Source organism: Bufo gargarizans, chromosome 4 (genome assembly GCF_014858855.1).
Source record: "Bufo gargarizans isolate SCDJY-AF-19 chromosome 4, ASM1485885v1, whole genome shotgun sequence".
NCBI lineage: Eukaryota > Metazoa > Chordata > Amphibia > Anura > Bufonidae > Bufo > Bufo gargarizans.
The window spans coordinates 19,287,129-19,309,492 of NC_058083.1; the positions used below are offsets into that span (position 1 = coordinate 19,287,129).

The window sequence follows — 22,364 nt, forward strand, 5'->3', positions numbered from 1 at the left end:
CACCCTTGTACCAATCCCTGCCAGGCCTGTGCATGTAACCACTAGGGCAAGTGATTGGCTGCAGTAGTAACTTGAATGATAAACCGCATTTGACTTGAGGCCCAGCAGAGATCAGAGTGACTGGAGGGCAAATGTTAAACATGTGAGACGACTCGAAAGGGCATCTGTCAGCAGTTTTGTACCCATGACGCTGGCTGACCTGTTTACATGTGCACTTGGCAGCTGAAGGCATCTGTGTTGGTCCCATGTTTGTGTTGGCATTGTGTTTTTTACATGCAAATTGGCCTCTAGGAGTAACAGTGGCATTACAATTACATCTAGAGGCTCTAACTGCTGCGCCCTCTGCCCGGGCTAGATGTGGTGGTTATTTCACTGCCTGGCTCTGCCAAAGTGCAGAGGGTGCGGCAGCTGTAGAGTAATGGCAACGCCCCCATTGCTCCTAGAGGCTCATTTGCTTGCATTTAAAATTCATTTTTCTCAGTAATGCGGGCACATATGAACATGGGACCAACACGGATGTCTTCAGCTGCCAAGCGCACATGTAACAGGTCAGCCAGTGTCATAGGGACAGAACTGCTGACGGATGCCCTTTTTAAAGCTGGTTTGGCAAAAGTTTTGAAATGGAGATGAGCGAATTTTGTGTTATGAAACTCATTCACACTTCATTTACTGGTAAAAGGTGAATTGCATTATAGATTCCGTTACCACGGACCATAACACAATTCTATGACAGAATGCCTTTAGAGGCATTCCATTAATTCCGTCATAATAGAAGTCTATGGGCTGCAAAACAGATCTCTCCTGTTTCCGTTATGCAGGAGAGGACTCTATGCGTTCCATCATAGAATTGCGTTATGGTCCGTGGTAACGTAATCCACAACTCCATTCACCTTTTACCAATTAACAAAGCGTGAATGAATTTCTAAATATTAAATTCACTCATCTATAGTCTTAAATGTAGCCGGAACAGTAGTGGCTGACAAGAATCTGGAGGGCGTAGCATGTTCATGCCATGCTCTAGGCTACCCACTAATTTCAATATGAACAGTGTAATGCTGCTTTAACCCTGAAGATGGCGCTGTAGTGAAATTAAACCTTTTCTGTACAATTAACCAGCTAATTGCTAAGCGACCCTTCACACACTGTACATTTCTGCAACTTAAAATTGGTTCCATTTTGAATGGGGCAGCAAGCGGCTGGATTTCTGCAAACCTCATTCATGTGAATGGAATTTTTTTTTTTTTTTTTGTCGCAGAAAATTCTGCAGAATGTGAAGGCGCCCTAAGTGTTAGCAGCTGGACCCTTTTTAAAGGCCTCCGTCCACAACCTTAGGTGTTCACCAGTGGTTTCTCAGTTATGGCTCTGCAGCTGTTGCAAAATTTAAACTCCCATCATGCGGTGACTGCCTCGGGCTTAGGACCTTCTGGGAGATATGACCAAAATGGCCGGAGACAACAAGTAGAGTATCTGATTTGGTCAGGACTTGGTGTCTTGGTTGGTACGGGTCACAGAATGGGTTGCCATAACTGAATGTCTCAATGCTGTAAATATAAAGCACTTTACAGATGTGGTTGTCACCTCTGGTCACAGATGAGGTCTGTTTATAAGAGCTGATGTGTATTAGAGAAGTGTTTTTCTTACATTAACTATTTCATTTCTTGTTTTTCAGTTGAAAATCCTCCACAGTGAAGTTGTACATTTTTAAGAAGGCAGTTTTTGTTAATAAAAGAGGATAAAATGCTTGGTGTGTTCCTGTTCTGCTTTTTGTAAAGATTGCAATGTTGACTATGGTGGCTAATCCTGGACTCTGATCTCCAGCTCTTGACAAACTACAACTCCCAGAATGTCCTAAATGGTGCTAAGCGAACTTGTGGTTTCAAGTTCTGCAAGGAAGGTTTTGGTTATCTAAGAATTCTGTTATGGTCCATGGTAGCGGAATCCATAACTGAGTTCTTATATAACACCAACATTGTATGCCAAACTTGAAGTCAAGTTCACTTAACACTAGGCCTGACCTTTCATCACTTAAGCCAGGATGAGAGTAGTTTCAGGACAAAAAATTCCAGTGCGATAGTTTGCTGGGTGACTGGGTGTTTGTACAAATTTTAGATGGGGGAATATTCCCGATCCAAAGTTCAATTAAAGTCTAAGTCCATATTTGTCTACAAAACAATGTAATGTGATTCTTCAGACTTGTCCAATATGGTTGTACCTGAAGAATCACTTCAGATGTGGTGAGGCCCGCTGTTCTGTAGATATTAAACTCGTACTCTCCTGGAGGGACATGTCCCAGACTTCTGGAAGTTGTCAGATCTTCTGGAAATCTGCCTCTAGTTACCAGGGTTGCATCTGACCTCTTGAGGTGTTGTAAAGGGGCATGTCTGGGCCCCAAGAACTTTGCTCAACAAACCATTGCCTTCCAGACACCAGTGGAACAAATTCAACAAAATTTGCAGCAATTCCACTGCCATAACTATATACAAACAATACATTGCAGGGAGCTTCTTGGGTTCAGATTTCTTTACTCAATGTATGGTAGCACACGAGTAAAGCCTCATGCACACGAAAGTATCTGTTTTGCAGTCTGCAGATCACAGATTTAGCAAAAGATAGTAAGGTCTATCTATCAGAAGGTCTTGGGGCATGGATTATCTGGCTCCATTCATCTCTATGTTCAGCCTGCAATACTTGCCTGGGAAAGCTAGTCGCTTAAGTCTGTTAACCTTGCGATCCATCCATTTTGTATAAAATCAAAGCTGCATCTGTATGAAGTCGAGGAGAAATTGTAGCATGGTATATTATGAAGGTATTGGCCTTGACGCACTCATCTAGGGAAGGTTTCAGTACCTTGTAGAGGTGCCATGCAGTGCCTAGACTCCATGCATAAGCCCATACTGGCTATACTTGCACATTCTTATTTACTTCAAGTGCATTGCATCCCCATCAAATATACAATGTCTTCCCCCTCATTAATGCCACATGAAACTTAGTATTTCATAATACTGAAATGCAACGGATTTTCTCCTTGTGCAAAAAGCTGCTCTGAATACCCATGTACTGCTTAAAATTAGTTTCGGCTTGCTGAGTTCTTGCTTCGTGACCATCCTTTTATCATGGGAATGACATGCATTTTGGTTGATGGCTTGGTACCAACATCCACTCTGCCTGGGATGATAAATCATGACCTATAACTGGCCACTAGAGGGCACCTACTCCCTGTAAGGTAGCCTATGGCTTCCCTCCTGCTTGCTTTGCCATCAATGGCTGTAGGCAATTTGGTGCGTTATGAAGTCCTTTACAACATAGACCTTATTTCCCAGTCACCTGCTTATAGATAAGTGCTTATTTAAAATGCCAAAGCAATGGCGTTCCATTTGGGCAAGGTTTACATGAGTGGACACACTAGAACTTGTAATTGAGAAAATGAGTTTATATAGAAGACAAGAGTACCTCCATGGAAGAGTAGGGGAGAGCTTGTGTAGTAAGGCACAACCATTGTAAGAAGGTCAATGTCCTGATGGGGCCTTCCCAGTGTTGTGCAATAAATACTCTGGGTTTTTTTCATCTCCACTGTGCTCTTTTTGCCTTGGTCCTGACCAGATGTGGCTGCTTCTTCCTGTTAAGCCTTATTGATGATAATGCAACTGAACAGGAAAAGTGGCCAAATCTGGTCAGAAGAGCCTGCAGCAGAGATGGTGGCATTGGGGTAGAGGAACGTGACAGGAGCTTCAAACAGGTTTGTTACAACTAACTGGACATAATGCATGGAGATCCCTTGCCATTAATTGACTTTTTTTATTTTATTTGCTTTACTACGTACTCTGACATACTTTGCAAAAAATGTAGAATATTGTGCGTACTTAATTAATGTCGCAGCCCTTGTCTACAAATACTGCTCTATATTTTTCATGCCATCCCCACTGTAGTGTAGCATTTCTGCCTTTGTGAAAAAAATCTGAAACTAATCATGCCCACTTTTGAAAAGTGGTGAAAAATAGAAACTTTCGCCCTGGTTTAACTTCTATGCCAGCATTTTGCTGTAGAGCTAAACTTTTGTTCTGGCTCATCAATGGTGCCTACTATGGGCAAGTAAAGTTTCAGAAGTTCTGTTTAAAGTGGTTTTTTAACATTCATGGTTTGGGCAGATCATCATGAATCTGCACAAACACTTCTATTCAGATAATACAACAGCATGCATCCGTTCAGAACTGATTTGTTTGTATATTTAACCTGTTGCGGACACATGACATACCGGTACATCATGTGTAGTTCTGGTCACCAGTGGGCAGTGATCGGAACAAGGTGCCTACTCAAATCATTGTCCCTAGGTGCCTGCTCAATGTCTGGCAGCGATCGCTGCAAACCGCAGGTAAATTCTGACCTGTCGTTTGTGGCTTTTACAGGTTGTGGTGGTGCGATCGGGTCCCTGTGCGGCTGTAAGGGGGGGGGCAACCTGATGGCATGGAATGCAGCATGATGCCTTCTGGTGATGAGCCTGTGAGATTCAGCCCCCTGGATCTCATAGGCCAGAAGCTCTGTGTAATACACTGTATTACTCATACAGCTAATGCATTCCAATACAGAAGTATTGGAATGCATTGTAAAGGGGATTAGACCCCCAAAATTTCAAGTCCCAAAAATAAAGTGAGAAAGTTGCAGAAAGTTTTCCCCCCCCAAAAAATTAATTTCAAGTAAAAATAAACATCTATTTCCCTTTTTTTTTTTTGGGTAAAAAGTAGACCTATTAGGTATCTCCATATAGACTGGCTCTATAAACATATCACCTGACCTAACCGCTCAGATGAACACCATAAAAATAAAAACTGATGAATAAACCATTTTTGTCACCTTACATCACAAAAAGTACAACAGCAAGCAAAAGGCGTATGCCCACCAAAATAGTACCACTCTAACCGCCACCTCAGTCTGCAAAAAAATTTGCTCCCACCTAAGACAATGACCCAAAGAATAAACTATGGCTCAGAATATGGAGATGCTAAAACATTTTGTTTTAAAAAAGTATACATATTTGGTATTGCTGTGTCCATAATAACCTACTCTATAAAAATATCACATGACCTACCCCCTCAGGTGAACACTGTAAAAACATTTTTGTCACCTTACATCACAAAGTGTAATAGCAAGCGATCAAAGTCATATAGTCACCCCAAAATAGTGCCAATCAGTCATCTCATCCTGCAAAAATCAAACCCTACCCAAGATAATCACCCAAAAACAAACTATGGCTCTCAGACTATGGAGACACAGTTTTTTCTTTTTAATAAAAATCATGTTTTAGTAAAACTTGCATAAATAAAAAATAGTATACATATTGGATCACCGTGTCTGTGACAACCTGGTCTATAAAATACCACATGATCTAACCTGTCAGATGAATGTTGTAAAGAACAAAAAATAAAAACTGTGCCAAAACGGCTATTTCTTGCAACCAAAAAAAAACATATGTACCCTATACTAGTACCAACAAAACTGCCACCCTATCCTGTAGTTTCTAAAATGGGGTCACTTTTTTTTTTGTGGTTCTGCTCTAGGGGGGCTTCAAATTGGACATGGGATCAAAAAAGTCGCGCAAAATCTGCCTTCCAAAAACCTTATGGCATTCCTTTCCTTCTGTGTGCCTGTACAGCGGTTTACAACCACATATGGGGTGTTTCTGTAAACTACAGAATCGGGGCCATAAATATTGAGGTTTGGGTGGTGTCTATTATGTAAGCATCACAAAGTGACTTCAGAACTGAACTGGTCCTTAAAGTTGGTTTTTGAAAATCTCTGAGAAATTTCAAGATTTGCTTCTAAGCCTTCCCAAAATGATCCTAACATGAAGTAGACATATGAAGAATGTAAAGTAATAACTATTTTGTAGATATTACTATGTAATATAGAAGTAGAGAAATTGAGACTTGGAAATTTGCTAATTCTTTGCAAATTTTTTTTTTTATAAATAAAAATGTTTTTTTTTTTACTCCATTTTACCAGTGTCAAAGTACAATATGTGATGAAAGAACAAGCTCAGAATGGCCTGGATAAGTCAAAGTGTTTTAAAGTTATCACCACAAAGTGACACTAGTCAGATTTGCAAAAAATGGCCTGGCCCTTAAGGTGAAAATGAGCCTGGTCCCTAAGGGGTTAAGATAGCCAAAATGGATCCATCTTGAACACCATCAAAAGTCAATGGAGAACTGATCTGTTTTTCTATTGTCAGTGAAAACTGATCTGTCCCCATTGACTTACATTGTGTGTCAGGATGGATCAGTTTTGGTGTCCACCTTCAGAGCGGAACGGAGGCAAACTTATGCATTCTGAGCGGATCTGTCTCCATTCAGAATGCATTAGGGCAAAACTGATCTGTTTTGGACCTTGAGAGAGCCCATGACGGATCTCACAAATGGAAACCAAAACGTGAGTGTGAAAGTCGCCTTACATAAAATTCATAGTTCATCCTGATACAGCTCTCTATACAGCAGATGCATAATGTAAAGGGGAGTCATCTCTGCCACCAGCAAGAGTCCAGACTTTCTACAGGGCAATGATCATTGTGGGCAGGCTGGGGCTACATCATGACATGTGGCCAAAAAAGGGACTTGTCTGCAACGTGACGATTTTAATACTTTGATGTGGCTATAAAAATGCAGCTGAGTTGCATGCAACTTGTGTTAAGGTCAATGGAGAAGGTCAGGGTTGGCTTGCAAGGTCCATCAGGTCTGTATTTTTTTTAACTGAACCTCATCAGAAGAAGTGTCACTGTGTACCCCAGCCTCGTTCTGTGCGGATGCAGGTTTTTCTTTTTTCTAATGGTTTCAAAATGAACTGGATAACTTGAACAAATGACAATAGAGCACTGTCATTAGCTTCTTTTTTTTCCCTCTTCAAACAGTGGTAGGGAATATCCATATTGGACTTCAGTGAGATCAGTGTACAACATTGCGCTTTCATTAAAGTGGCAAAACCAACATGGTTTACATGCAGATTTTGTCCTAGGCATATAAAAGGGTGACATTTTCTGCATAAACTGATCACCTGCTAATAGATTTAAAAAAAAAAAAAACTTGCAGGTTAAACTCTGTGCCAAAGCCATGCTGCTCCCATATTGTGTTTAAAAAAAACAAAAACACACACCAAAAAAAACTTGCCATTGGGGCCTGGTAGCCATAGGTTGGTCCCATCTAATTGGGCTAAATCCACATAAGGATCTACAGCAAATCCACAAAAGCGGAGGGTCAGTCATACACTACATCCAAAGTTATAAAAATGTAAAAATAAAAAAAAGGTCTAAATGTAGGACCACAAGGAAGCTGTCTTACATTTAGAAGTGGACTGTGCCTCTTCATAACTCCGGTGGTTCCATTGCCAGGTATAAGGCTTAAGACTGGTGTCTAAACTGTTGGTCTTAACAAATGTGCCCCTGAGTCTTTCTATAAGAGGGTGTCAAAGTGTTCCCCTGCTGCCCTATAAAAATAGTCTGAGGCTACTTCTGGGTAGTGTACCTCTTTTTGTGATTTTTTTATTTTTAATTTTATTATTGCTGCTAGACCTACTGATATGAAGGGTTGAAGACCTTTTGTCCAGTTGACAGAGAGGGGCACAGAATTGTTGAGAAGCAGGATGGATGTGTTGACGAATTGCCTGCCATCTAGGCCGTTCGATATTGGAAGCAGCAGCTACATCCGAATGTGCACAGTGAACAGGCTCCAGACTGACCACCAGTAGAGAGGATCATTTGGTCCACTGATAAGCTGCTCCTACAGTTTTGTTGTCCACCATCCAGACAGGTGCCACCTTCATTATACACTCCTATCTCTGCACAGACCATTTCCAGGCATTTGGTGTCACAGTGCCCAGTGGCGGCTGGGAACCACGCACTGTGGGACAGCCACCACCACCATAAGGTTTTTAAAAGTCTCTGTCTCCAGACGGAATGACAGCATTTCAAAGGCCAGGAAATTTTAAATGCTGGCATTCAGGGCCAGGGATCGGAGGTGGGTAGGGGGGTACTTCCTCTTTCTCTCCAGTGTTTGGGGGATGGAAAGCTGAACGCTTCCATTGGACAGTGTGGACTTGCTGGGTGACGGTGGTGGAGATGTTGGTGTTGCTGCCACATCCTGTATTTGCGGGGTGGCAGGTAACCCCTTTAAATGTTGGTTCCCAAATTTCAAAGAGTTTGAGGAAAGTGGGTTTTTTTCACTACACATTAGCTGGAAAAAAAAAAACTCAATAAACCCATAAGGACATGATAAATGCTGATTGACAGTGAAGTCTGGTTTAAATGTACAAAAAAGATGGCATTAACCGTTGGTTGACAGGTCTTTTCCCCTGATGTGAGGTATAACAATATTTGTCCATTGTGACATCACGACAATTGCCATCTCCCACTTTTAGCTCTGCTACATTTACGTTGTTACAATCTGCCATAGAGTTTTAGCTTATTCCATCTCCATGTCCTAACCCCTTGTGCAGACCATATGGGCACCAAGATAAGCCCAGCAGACTATACAGCCGGGTCACTGGTGCTCGCCCCACATCTGGCTCCATTTCCTGCTGTTTGGATCTTGTCCTCCTGACGTCTTTTTTTATTTTTTATCATTGGCTCAGAGATATGCAAAATCCAGCAACTGTCTCCCTCCGAATCAATGAAAAGCCTTTACAGTGTTTTGCTAACACCTCCGCGCCCTTGAAGTTGGGGCATTTTTATCAGGCATCGAGGATGTTATTTTTAGACCCTGGCTGCGAAACTTGAAAGGATATGAGTTTGGGTCTATTAGATGGCAGTAAATGGGTACAGTTAGGATATACTGTGACCTGCGCATTATTGCTTCATGTATATTGTGACAAAGCGGCGGTACACGTGTGCAATGCATGAAGGTAAGTGCGCCATTCACTGATCATGTGATACATACTGTAAGTACCGAATATTATAGGCCTAGTCCTGCAGAAGATCTAAGAGACTCAAAGACCCTGATGGTGTGAACATTAACCCCTTCAGGATCCAGCCATTTTTCACCTTAAGGACTAGGTCATTTTTAGCAAATCTGACCAGTGTCACTTTATGTGGTAATAACTTTAAAACACTTTTACTTATCCAGGCCATTCTGAGATTATTTTCTCGTCACATATTGTACTTCATAACAGTGGTAAAATTGAATCAAATAATTTAATTTTTATTTAAAAAAAAAAATCAAAATTTACCCAAAATTTTGAAAAATTAGCAAATTTCCAAAATAAAAATTCTCTACTTTTATAATATATAGTTATAACTCCAAAAATAGTTATACTTTACATTCCCCATATGTCTACTTCATGTTTGGATCATTTTGAAAATTACATTTTATTTTTTGGGGACAGTAGAAGGCTTAGGGTACTTTCACACTTGCGGCAGAGGATTCCAGCAGGCAGTTCCGTCGCCGTCAAAACGTATGCCAACTGATGGCATTTGTAAGACTGATCAGGATCCTGATCAGTCTTAAAAATGCCTGATCAGTCAGAAAAATGCATTTAAATGCCGGATCCGTCTTTCCGGTGTCATCTGGAAAAACGGATCCGGTGTTTATTTTTTTTCACCAATTTTTCAGTCTGCGCAATCCAGCATTCCGGCATTTTGAATGCCGGATCCGGCACTAATACATTACTATGGAAAAAAATGCCTGGCATTCAGGCAAGTCTTCAGTTTTTTTGGCTGGAGATAATACTGTAGCATGCTGCGGTTTTATCTTTTGCCTGATCAGTCAAAAAGACTGATCTGAAGACATCTTGATGCATCCTGAACGGATTGCTCTCCATTCAGAATGCATGGGGATATACCTGATCAGTTCTTTTCCGGCATTGAGCCCTTTTGACGGAACTCGGTGCTGGTAAAGAAAAACATTAGTGTGAAAGTACCCTTAGAAGCAAATCTTTAAATTTTTAAGAACATTTCCAAACCCTAATTTTTTCAGGACCAGTTCAGATATGAAGTCACTTTCTGTGGCTTACATATTAAAACCACCCATAAATCACCCCATTTTAGAAACTACACCCCTCAAGGTATTCAAAACTGATTTTTACCAACTTGGTTAACCCTTTAGGTGCCTCATGAGAATTAAATAAAAATAGGAATGAAAATTCAAAATTTCACTTTTTTTTTGCAGATTTTAAATTTTAATCTATTTTTTCTGCAACACATCAAGGGTTAAAAGCCAAACAAAACTCAAAATCTATTACCCTGAATCTGGAGTTTACAGAAACACCCAATGTGTGCTCAAAACCTGATGGGCGCACAGCAGGCTTCAGAGTAGAAGGAGCACCATATGGCTTTTGGAGAACAGATTTAGCTGGAATGGTAATTGGGAGCTATGTCGCATATGAACTCACCCTGGGGCGTCCCTACAGTGGAAACCCCCAAAAAGTGACCCCATTCCGGAAACTACACCCCTCAAGGAATATTTCAAGGTGTGTAGTGAGCACTTTGACCCATCAGGCATTTCACAGAATTAGGAAACGATTGGCTGTGAAAATGAAATTATTATTTTTTTTTTCCAGAAAAAGTTGCTTTACACCCACATTTTTCAGTTTCACAATGGGAAACAGGACAAAATGCACAGCACATTTTGTTCCCCATTTCCCCCTGAATACAACAACACCCCATATGTGCTCAAAAATTAATGTATGGATGCATGGCAGGGTTCAAAAGGGAAGTAGCGCCATAGGACAGATTTTGCAAGATTGGCTTTTGGGAGCTATGTCGCATATAAAGACACCCTGAGGTACCCCTAGAGTAGAAACCCCCAAAAAGTTACCCCATTCTGGAAACTACACCCTTCAAGGAATATTTCAAGATGTGTAGTGAGAACTTTGTCCTCAAAGGTGATTCATGGAATTGGCTGTGAAAATGAAAAATTAAATTTTTTTCCAGAAAAAATTGAATTTAGGCCCAAATTTTTCCCTTTCACAAGGGGGAACTGGGGAAAATGTACCCCCTAATTTACTGCCCATTTTCTCCTGATTACAGCAATACCTCATATGTGCTTGTATACTGCTATATGGGCGTACCACAAGGGTCAGAAGGAAAGGAGCACCAAATGGCTTCTGGAAGGCAGATTTCACCGGAATAATTGACAGGCGCCATCTTGCAATTGAACACACCCTGAGGTACCCCTAGAGTGGAAACCCCCAAAAAGTGACCCCATTACGGAAACTACACCCCTCAAGGAATATTTCAAGGTGTAGTGAGCACTTTGACCCATCGGGCGATTCACAGAAATTGTGAATCACTTGGCTGTGAAAATTAAAAATATAAATTTTTTCCAGAAAAGGTTGCTTTACACCCACATTGTTCACTTTCACAAGGGGAAACAGGACAAAAAGCACCCACATTTTGTTCCCCTTTTCCCCCTTAAATACACCAACACCCCATATGTGCTCAAAAAATGATGTATGGGTGCACAGCAGGCTTCAGAATGAAAGGAGCACCATATGGCATTAGGAGAGCGGATTTAGCTGGAATTGTAATTGGGAGCTATGTCGCATGTGAAGACACCCTGAGGCAGTGGCGTGCCTAGGGTGTTTGACACCTGGGGCGGGCCTTTTCACTGGCACCCCCCACCAATGCTTAAAAATTGTACCCCCTTACAGTAGTATTGCCCTCATTGTACAACGTCACAGTAGTTTTGTCCAGATATGTGCCCTCTCATGGTAGTTATGCCCATATTGTGCCCCTTCAAGGTAGTTATGCATTCACTGTACAACTTTCACAGTAGTTATGCCCTCTCTGTGCCTATTTCAAAGTAGTAATGCCCTATCTGTGCCCCCTTCACAGTTGTAATGCCCTCTCTGTGCCCCTTCAGAGTAGTTATGCCCTCACTGTGCCCCCATAACAGTTATGTCCACCCACTTTACAAGAGTAATGCTCTCTGTGCCCCCTTCACAGTAGTAATGCAATCTGTGCTCCCTTGATAGTAGTTATGCCCATTGTGCACCTTCATAGTACTAATGCCCATTGTGCCCCCTTCATAGTAATAATGCTCACTGTGCCTCCTTCACAGTAGTAATGCTCATTGTATCCCATTTAGGGAGCATTCACACGACCGTGTTGGTTTTGCGGTCTGCAAATCACGGATCCGTGTGTTCCGTATGTCTTCAGTTATCTTTCCGTTTCCATTCCGTAAGTCCATATAATACGGACATGGTGCTTCCGTGTGTCATCCGTTTTTCGCTGTCCGCTAAAAACTGAAATGGGACTGAAATGGGGTTTCCTAGACTGTTTTCAGTCCAGGGGTCCGCAAAAAACGGATGACATACGGATGCATTTCCGTGTGCTATCCGTTTTTTACGGACCCAATGACTTTCTAGGGGGCCACGGACTGCAATTTGCGGCCAAGTATAGGACATGTTCTAAAATAAAAGGAACGGACACACGGAACGGACAGCACACGGATGACAATGAAAGGCATTCCGCAATTTTTGTGGACCCATATAAATGAATGGGCCGTGCATTGTCCACAAAAATTGTGGAACGGACACGGAAGAAAAACATGGTCGTGTGAATGCTCCCTTATAGTAGTATTGCCCATTGTGCCCCCTAATACTAGTAATGCCCTTTGTAGTAGTATTGCCCTCTGTGCCCCCTTTGTAGTAGTAATGCCCTCTGTTCCCCCTTTGTAGTAGTATTGCCCTCTGTGCCCCCTTTGTAGTAGTAATGCCCTCAGTGCCCCTTTGTAGTAATAATGCCCTCTGTGCCTCCTTTGTAGTAGTAATGCCCTCTGTGCCCCCTTTGTAGTAATTTTGTCCTCTGTGTCCTCTCCATGGTAGAAATACCCTCTGTGCCCCCACCATGGTAGAAATGCCCTTTGTTAAATAAAATAAAAAATAGTACCTACTCACCTTGTCCCGTTCCTGAAGCTCACAGTCCTCTCTCCCCTACAGACACAGATTGCTCTGCAGCACTGTGTGGGCGGAGCTTATGCAGATTTTAGGGCTGCAGGCTCCTCCGACACAGGCTGGCAGCGCGATCTGTGCCTGCAGGCTGAATGGTGGAAGTCTTCCTACTTCACCATTCAGTGTGGGAGAGACATAGCGCAGGGAGCTGAGTGACAGGACCACAGCTCCCTGTGCTCCAGCAATATGTTCCCCATTTTCTCCCCTTTTTGCAAACACCCCATATGTGCTTGTAGCCTGTATGGGCGCACAGCAGGGCTCTAGAGGCAAACTGCAAAAATATGGATTTTTCAGGCCTGAATAAACAGACATGAATTTTAGGTGCCATGTCGCAATTCCTGATGTCCCCAGAAACCAAAAACCCCAAGAAGTGACCCCATTTTGGAAAGTGGACCCCCCGAATAAACATTTTATGGGGTGGAAAGGGCACTTTTGATCTAACAGGTGTTTCACAGAAATGAATATGTAGTGGTTGGTGAAAAGTGGATCTGTAAGCTATACGGACTAAATCAGAGATATAAGGTCTTAAAATTTACAGGGAACATCAAGGATGAAATGAATACTCCATGGATGAGTGGTAGATTCTAAAACACTCCTGCATGCACAGGCCAGGTTTTCCAGGGCAGCTTTCGCAGTGGTAAATGGTGTCTTTCCTTATCCCCCTTTTGGAACACACCCTGCATCTTTTTGGGTCCTTCCCTTCTATGCTATCTGGGGGAGTTGACCTAGAAAATGTTGCCCTGGTACAACATGGGTACCATGACTTCCAGAAGTACTGGGATCCTCCCTGGTCTGGCTTTGACAAATTAGGGCCTTGATAACCACCTCTTGGAACTGGAGGAAAGTTCCTATGTGGCCTGCAGATTGAAATAGCACATACGCATTGCACATTGCCACCTGTACAATGTGTACGGCCAACTTTTGTTTCTCGTGTGGCACTGTAGGGCTTCAGATCTTAATCTGAAAGATCAACCCCTCCTATGTGCTTATTGTAGTCCAGGATGCAAACTGGTTTGGGGACAGTGGTAGTGGTACCTAGCACATGAGAAGGGGAGCTGGTATTTGTGTGAATGGTGGTCAGTAAAAGGACATCCCTCTTGTCCTTGTATTTAACTACCAGCATGTTCTCATGGAGGAGAGCCCTGTGTTCACCCATTCTCAGTGGTTGCCCTACCAGGGATCTAGGGAGGCCTCTCTGATTTTTGTTCACTGTGCCGCAAGCCACAGTACCTCTGGCAGTTAAGGACATGAATAGGGGTATGCTGGTATAATAGTTATCCACATAGAGGTGATAACCCTTATCCAGCAGTGGGTGCAGCAAGTCCCACACAATCTTTCCACTAACTCCTAGGATGAAGGGGCATTCTATGCAGTAACCTTTCCCTTCATAAAAGTGGAACTTGTGGATGTACCCGGAGCTACTCTCACAAAGTTTGTAAATTTTATGCCATACCTTGCCCGTTTGCTAGGCAGGTACTGGCGGAATCTAACCCTCCCTTTGAAAAGTAACAGGGACTCATCTACACATAAATTTTTATTAGGGGTGTACACCTCAGCAAACCTGGTGTTAAAGTGGTCAAGGACGGGCCTAACCTTGAACAGACGGTCAAATTTCGGGTCACTTTGGGGTGGGCACTGTGTATTGTCGTTGTAGAGTAGGAATTTCCGAATTGACTCAAAACGCTTCCGGGTCATGGTGTTACTGTAAATTGGAGTCTGGTAGAAAATGAGTAAACTCGTTGGGATGGACGGGCCATTTTTATTTTATCTGGAACTTCTGCTGCAGAAAAAATTACTGCAGCAGATGTTCTTCTTCATCTTCTATACAGGAGCAGTAAAGGCAGTGATAGCTGTAGTAGAACCACAAATCCCAGCAGATCGAGCACAGAGAAGCACAGAACCTCTCAGCATGCAGTCACCAGCTAGAATGGCTACATGCAGGGAGGTTCTGCCCTTTCCTGTGCAGCTATAGCGCTGCCATTGGCTGGAGCGTTGTTCCAGCCAGTTGCAGCGCTGGCAGGGGACTCCAAACACTGGTGTCCCCTGCCTCACCTCGGAGGTGACCGGTGCTGACCAGTTCAGCACCGGACACCTCCCCGCCCCGCAGCACTGCGATGTGCTGGTCTTCACTGATCGGCCAATCGCAGCGCACGGAGCTGCAGGGGGGGGGGGCCAAATACCCGATGCTGCCCTTACCCAGCATGGCTGCCTGTCGGTAAGAGCAGCCATCGCGTTCCGGTCCCCCCGCGATTTTACCCATAGCCCGGCAGACCTCGCGCCATACATGTACGGCCCTGGTCCTTAAGTCACGTCCGGTTACGGGTCCTCTACGGGTTAAAGAATTGAAAAGTGTTTAGCCTGCAGTTAAGATTATTAGATTATTAGACTATTTCATGCCCATTTTACCTTTAAGATTAATTACATATTATTATTTTTTTCAAGGGGGGGGGGGGGGGTCATCAGCTTCAGCTACATTGGAGTAAATGAGCCTAAGGTCCACAAGTCTTGGATCTGCAAAATACAGATGCGAATGGGGGGGAGGCATCCCTTCTCGAACGCCTGTATGCTGTAAGGATCGGGCAGGAAAACCTGGCTGATTTCTTCCTAAAACAGCACCATAGCTGTCCGAAGTTGGAGCTATCCACAGTTGGTGTATGGTACTTCAGCTCATCTCTCATCATGCAGTACCAGACACAACCACTGGACCGAAGAGAAGCCATGATCGGCTCTCATTTAAAAAGAATTTAAAAAATGCTAGTGCTTTAAGATTTTGGGACACAAAGTCATAACTTGAACTCAAAATCATGGGAACTGAACAGTAGTTCATTACCTTAAAGGGGTTCTCTGGGATTTACATATTGATGACCTATCCTCAGGATAGAAAAAAACGGATGGGGAGAGCACATCCTCTTGTTGGAAATGTATTCCAGGTGCAACGTTTCGGCTATAGAACCTTTATCAAGCATATCTATAGCCGAAACGTTGCATCTGGAATAATTTTCCAACAAGTGGACATGCTGTCCCCAATGTGGATCATCTGATCAATCTGGGGAAGCTTACTACTTCCCCTGGAGACGCGCACACAATTGCTGTTCAAATTAGGTGTGCTCTATCATCCGTCATCAAAATGAAATTGACGGGTGAGGGGGGAGCAATTCCAGGCACCTCTGCCGATCAGCTGTTTGAAGGGACCACAGCGCTCTTACCAAGCACAGCGCTGTCCCATTGTTTAGTGCATTATTGCAGCTCATCCCCATTCACTTGAATGGGACAGAGCTGCGCCAAGGTCATGTGACATATGAATGTGACGTCACATGGCCTAGGAAGAGGCTGTAGTGCTCATGTAGTTAATTGGCTGGGAGTTCGGCTTAGCACCAATGTCCAGACTGAATATTGTGCCTCTGACCGAACTCGCACGTCACAATGACTTACGATGCTCTGAGTTTGGGTCAGAGGAGCAGTGTTTGGTCCGGGAAATGTCACCAGCACACAGAGCGTGTTTTTCAGACTGAAGACCCTCATGTGAAAGAGTCCTAAATAAAGGCGTTAGTTAGAGTATTTTTTTTTTTTTTAGACATGTCTCTTTATTAATATGCACCGATGGAACTATGTAACAACCAGCAGATCAGGTCTACTCCCATAGATTAATTTATATATTTTATGAACTTATATAGCGCTGACATAGTCCACGGCACTTTACAGACATTAGCATCACAGTAGAGCTCACAATCTAAGTTTCCTATCTTTATGGCTTGGCAGTGTGGGAGGAAACCAGAGGAGACCCTCCATGCAGATGTTGTCCTTGGTCGGATTTGAACCCAGAACCCTGGCGCTGCAAGGCACCAGTGCTAACCACTGAGCTAGGGTGCTGCCCATAGTTAGGCGTTGGCTCTGGTCCTCCACGTCGGTCTTTGCTCACATGGTTGCAGCTGTGACATGGAGCGCAGCACTGGAGGGAAGCAGTGGGTTACACTGGTGCGTATAGCTTCTGTTTTACTTTATCACAATTCCTTATACTGGTAAAAAGTCAGAAAACTTGTATAATTGATTGACTTGAATATACTGAATCACGGTAACAAATCTATTGGTTTCTGTCACTTGGTTTAATATAAAAACTCAATAGGATTTCATTTGGAGGACAGAATAAAGTATGTGCACCCCTCCAGCCTTCTACAACATCTGAAGCTTAGATCACAGCAGAGTTTACAACGGAATAAGACAGGCCGGACCAGGCTGAAAGTGTGGAGGAAAGCCACCATGATAAGAGGAGCCCGGTGAATTATACCCGCTCCTCCGTGAGATTAGCACCAGAAAGTGTACCACACTCTCTCTGCATTATGATGGTTCTCTGACTTTGGGATGTTAAAGGGAGTCTTTTACCAGGAAATTCACTGATAAACCGGGCACAATACCTTATAGAATGGACTGTAGGGCCCCCCCAGAGTGTATAGCTTGGGGGACTCATGGGGACACAGTCACTGGGGCTTGGTGTGGTTTTTACGTTGTGGCTACTTGGTGGTTTGTGTGTTCTCTGCCCCCCATGTTTGTGTTTTGTGTTCACAGGTCTTACCTGAGGTGAATCCAGTTCCAGCCTCAGTTCTTCTGCCCAGCGATGGTTCCAGCTGTCTATTGGTTCAGATGTTTTGAGGCAGGAGAATTCTTTTCAGCTGATTGGCTGGATCCTCTGGTAGCGGGAAACCTAGGGATTTAAAAGAAGGGACATCACCATTAGTAACTGTCAGTTGAAGAAGATCTGGACCATCTCCCCACCCTCCTTCCCTTGTTCTAATCATGTTGCCTTTATTTGGGGGGTTTACTCGCTGGATGGACTTTTGGTCAAGATTTATTTGTTATTGATGAGATTAATATTATCTATTTATGGTTATTTATTCTTGATGGATTATTTAAATAAATATTTATTGATGCAATTTTATTGGTAACCCCAAAATAAAGCAACACGGCCTTGTTATTCCAAATATATGCTTGGGTGTCTTCTTATTTAGAGTATTATGTGACTTTTGTCTTCATGTAATGATACACTCTATGGAGAAAAGTATTGGGACAGACCTCTTAGTCATTGCATTTTGGTGTTTCATTCAGTTCAAGAAGAAGAAGAAGAAGAAGAAAAAGTACTGTTGATCTATATGCAAATGAGCAGGTAAGTGCACTGAAGGCGGGCCCCAGTCACTCTGTGCACCCCTGCTCCTTCTGCTTTCTCTGCCAGCCCCTACCTTGCCTTCTTGATTGACAGGGTCAGGGTTCTACATAGTGATCTTGCCTGGTCCTGTCAATCAAGAAGGAGAGGAATGAGCTGGTGGAGGAACAAGAGTGGCTGGGACCTGCCCTTTGTGCACTTAACTGCTCGTTTGCATATGGAAAAAAAATACTTTTTCTCCAGAACGAAGTGAAAGATACACTATATGGATCAAAGTATTAAGACACCTACAGGAGCTTCTATGACATCCCATTCTAAATATGTAGTCATTAATAATGGAGTTAGCCCCTCCTTTGCAGCTTAAACAGCCTCCACTCTTCTGGGAAGACTTTCTATAATATTTTGGAGCGTGTCCATGGGAATGTTTGCCCATTCATCAAGAAGAACATTTGTGAGGTCAGACACTGATATTGGGGGAGAAGATGTGGCTTGAAATCTCCATTTTAGCTCATCCCAAAGATGTTCCATGGTGCTCAGGTAAGGGCTCTGTGTGGCCAGTCAAGTTCTTCCACACTAAACTCCCCCAACCAGGTCTTTTTGGAACTTGCTTTGTGCACTGGGGCACAGTCATGCTGGAACAAAAAAGGGCCTTCCCCAGAATGTCCTCACATAGTTGGAAGTATGTAATGTTTCAATATGTCTTGGTCTGCTGAAACATTAGGATTTTTCTTCACTGGAACTAAGGGCCTAGACAGGGGTGGACTGGCCATAGACCCTACAGGAAATTCTCCCAGTGGCCTGATGCCCATAGGGTCACCAGAGCCCTCAATACTGCCACTGACCTGGTACATACTACTAGGGAAACTATAGGTGTCCTTATTAGATGTCCAGGCAGCATGATGAAGGAAGAGCTAGCTTGATGTTGTAGCCCATATCTCACCTCCTAAGCTCCCTGCTCCATATCCATATTAGAAATGATTGGAGGAGGACGGCAGAACATGGCAGCTATTGATGGCCACCACATAATAATAGTTTCTGACTAGGTTTTTGTGCTGCACTGTGGTATTTGGTTCTGTAGGATGTATTATGTGATGCATTATGGTATTACTGGCCCTGCAAGCTTGTATTGGCTCCATCTACTTATGTTGCCCCACCTTCTGTCAATTTTGACCACACCGACAACATTGGGACCTCCTTTTGCTTTTTCCAAGGCCACTTAAGGTTTCCAGAGATAGCCTTATCCCTCCTCCACCAAACATTACAGTTGGCACAATGGAGTCAGGCAGGTAATGTTCTCCTGAAGTTCACCAAACCCAGAGTTGTCCATCAGACTGCCAGGTAGAGACTTGTAGAAGGCTTACCACAGATGTGAAACAATCCTCAACAGTGGATTTTCTGGTAAGGCCCTGTGCACACAGAGATTTTTAACAAAGGATTTTGGTGTAGATATGCCACATTGAATCTGCATCCCATGGTTTCAGTGGCAAGCTATGCTGCCCTACATATGGTCAAAATTTATAGCTGCAACCATGCCAAGAAACAACATGTCCTTTCTTGGTGTGGTGGAAAAAGTGTCCGCATCCTCAGTATTTATTTCCATGCAATGGGGCTAAACAACAGGCAGGTACATGGCATTCACATTTAAAAAAAACTAGCAGAAACATGGGTGGTGCCATAGTATACACAGAGGAATTTGCCTTTGTCGTGCCACTGGATTCAGGTCTGATCCTCCCAACTGCTAAGTTTGACTACACAGGTCCTCAAAATTGTCCATATCAATAAGTTAGTGTCCATACACCTTCAATAGCTGCTGCCTGACTGCTCGTATATATCCCCATTACCCTATTCATGTAAAAGCTCGGCCATAAATGTGATTTCAGTGGACAGAGAGGAGAAAGCTGCTGCCAGACATCTCTGCTGGTGACTTATCTACCGGGAGAACAAAAGGATTGGGTGAAAATATTCACTCCTGGACCTTCCCTCCCCGACATTAGCTGCTGGTTAAGAATCAGGAGCTCCTCACACATGACACTGTCCACTAGTCTGTCTAGATCCTGCTGATAATAGACTAGTGTGTGTATAGGAGCTTTCAGTGGCCAGTCCTGAAGCATTTTGCTGGTTTTCCACTTTGCCTGTATTGGGTCTGTTTCTTCCCAATGACTGGGATATGGATAAAACTGAATATTTGTTATTGACCTACATAGGTCTAATTTCATTCTTTGCATTACAACTGCTTCTACCAGGTAGATTAGGAGATTAGGAGGGAGATTGCAATCCACCATGTCCACAACTATGTAGGGTGAAGAACCCATCACAGGAGATTCCAGCAGATCAAAGGATGTCCACCACATAGCAGGGACGCTCAAAAGGTGTCAGATTTTTCTCCTTTTGATCAATTAGGTCTCACCTACCTTGTACCACCAACAGTGACCTGCAAAAAGACAAGATATACATCAATGACATGCAAACTACACACCAACAGAGGAGGAACCTGGAGAAACATTTACAAAAGTGCTGTAGATCTGGAGTAGATGACACTTCCCAGGAGGGAAAATTTATCTACAGCGTCTCAGCATGAAAGTATGATCCAGTGAAAACGGTGCAAATTCTGGCAAATATATCAAAATAGAGCATGTGGCACACTGGCATGGAGGCAGGACATGCTACCGCTATGGAGTTCAGTCCTCCCTCCAGTGCCAAAATTAACACATGGATAATAGGCTTTGTGACACCAGGTTCCTTCTTTTACATTTTCCAAGATTTGCAGCACTGAGAAACCTCTATAAAAAGAGTACTGCAGCTCCTCACATACCTTATTTAAAATTTTCAAGATCTCTGCTTGTTGTCAGTGAACGAAAATAAAAATTGTTTACAGCTGGAGACTGTGAACCCATCATGACTATGCACCAACTCTATATCAGCAGCTTTCTGGTATACTATATTTCAAAATTTCACCATGTTCAAGATCTCGGCTTGCCGCCAGGGAACGAAAACATTCTTGTTTACATTGGTAGACTGTAAACCCACCATGCACCAACTAGAGGTCTGCAAAATTTCTTTATACGGCAAGCGATCCTTACTGACAGATGCTAAAATGTGAAAACCCATCAAAAGTAATAATCTGGTATCAGTAAATCGTCTCGCATTTAATAATGTGACTTCACTTAGATGTAAATTGCATAAAAAATTTGGTGCAATATGGAGCAATATGGCCCATCTAGGGGGATTTATTCATGGCCTTTGATATTTGCACAAAATGTAAAACAATGTTCCAGTGAACAATGAAAAAAAGGAACAAGGTGTTCTCATAAGAGTTTTACTGCATATTAAACCACTGACTTTTATGCTAAAGGGGTAATGTATCAATTTAAGACGTGACTTTATTTTTTACAGTGTCTGCCTGGTCTGAAGCCATTTTTTTGGGGGAAAAATGTACAAAATGTTTTTTTTTTACATGGAGCTGGAGAGGGCACCAGGGGCCAAAGGGGGGCACAAGGAGGACATAACTACAGTGAAGGGGCCACAAGGAGGACATAACTACTGTGAAGGGGCACAACGGTGGGCATAACTACTGTGAATGGGCCACAAGGAGGACATAACTACTTTGAAGGGGCACAAAGATAGGCATTACTACTGTGAAGGGGCCACAAGGTGGGCATAACTACTGTGAAGGGGCCACAAGGAGGACATAACTACTGTGAAGGGGCACAAAGATAGGCATTACTACTGTGAAGGGGCACAAAGATAGGCATTACTACTGTGAAGGGGCCACAAGGTGGGCATAACTACTGTGAAGGGGCCACAAGGTGGGCATAACTACTGTGAAGAGGCCACAAGGAGGACATAACTACTGTGAAGGGGCACAAAGGTGGGCATAACTACTGTGAAGCGGCTACAAGGTGGGCATAACTACTGTGAGGGGACATAATGTGGAAAAAACTGCAGTGAGGGGCCACAATGTGGGCATTTCTGCAGTAAAGGAGGCACAATATAGGCATAACTACTGTGAAGGGACATACCTGTAATGTGGGCAAAACTGCAGTGAGGGGGCACAATGTGGGCATAACTACTGTGAGGGGACACAATGTGGGCATAACAGACAGAGCTGGAGAGGGTTCAGAGGAGGGCAACTAAAGTAATAACTAGTTGGGTGGACTACAGGACAAAGATGATCAAAATTAGGGTTATTCACTTTAGAAAAAAGACGACTGAGGGGAAATCTAATTACTATGTATAAATATATCAGGGGTCAGTACAGAGATCTCTCCCATCATCTATTTAT

General features: G+C 43.2%; 1 protein-coding gene across 1 annotated transcript in view; it reads left to right on the top strand.

Annotated features, from left to right (window-relative positions):
* Window positions 1-1,737, top strand: part of LOC122935133 — a 28,099-nt gene extending 26,362 nt beyond the window's left edge. The window contains exon 22 of the mRNA XM_044290898.1: window positions 1,670-1,737. Coding sequence (XP_044146833.1) covers window positions 1,670-1,689 — 20 coding nt within the window. The 3' untranslated portion in view covers window positions 1,690-1,737. The remainder of the gene's footprint in view (window positions 1-1,669) is intronic.
* Window positions 1,738-22,364: the final 20,627 nt, after the last annotated feature.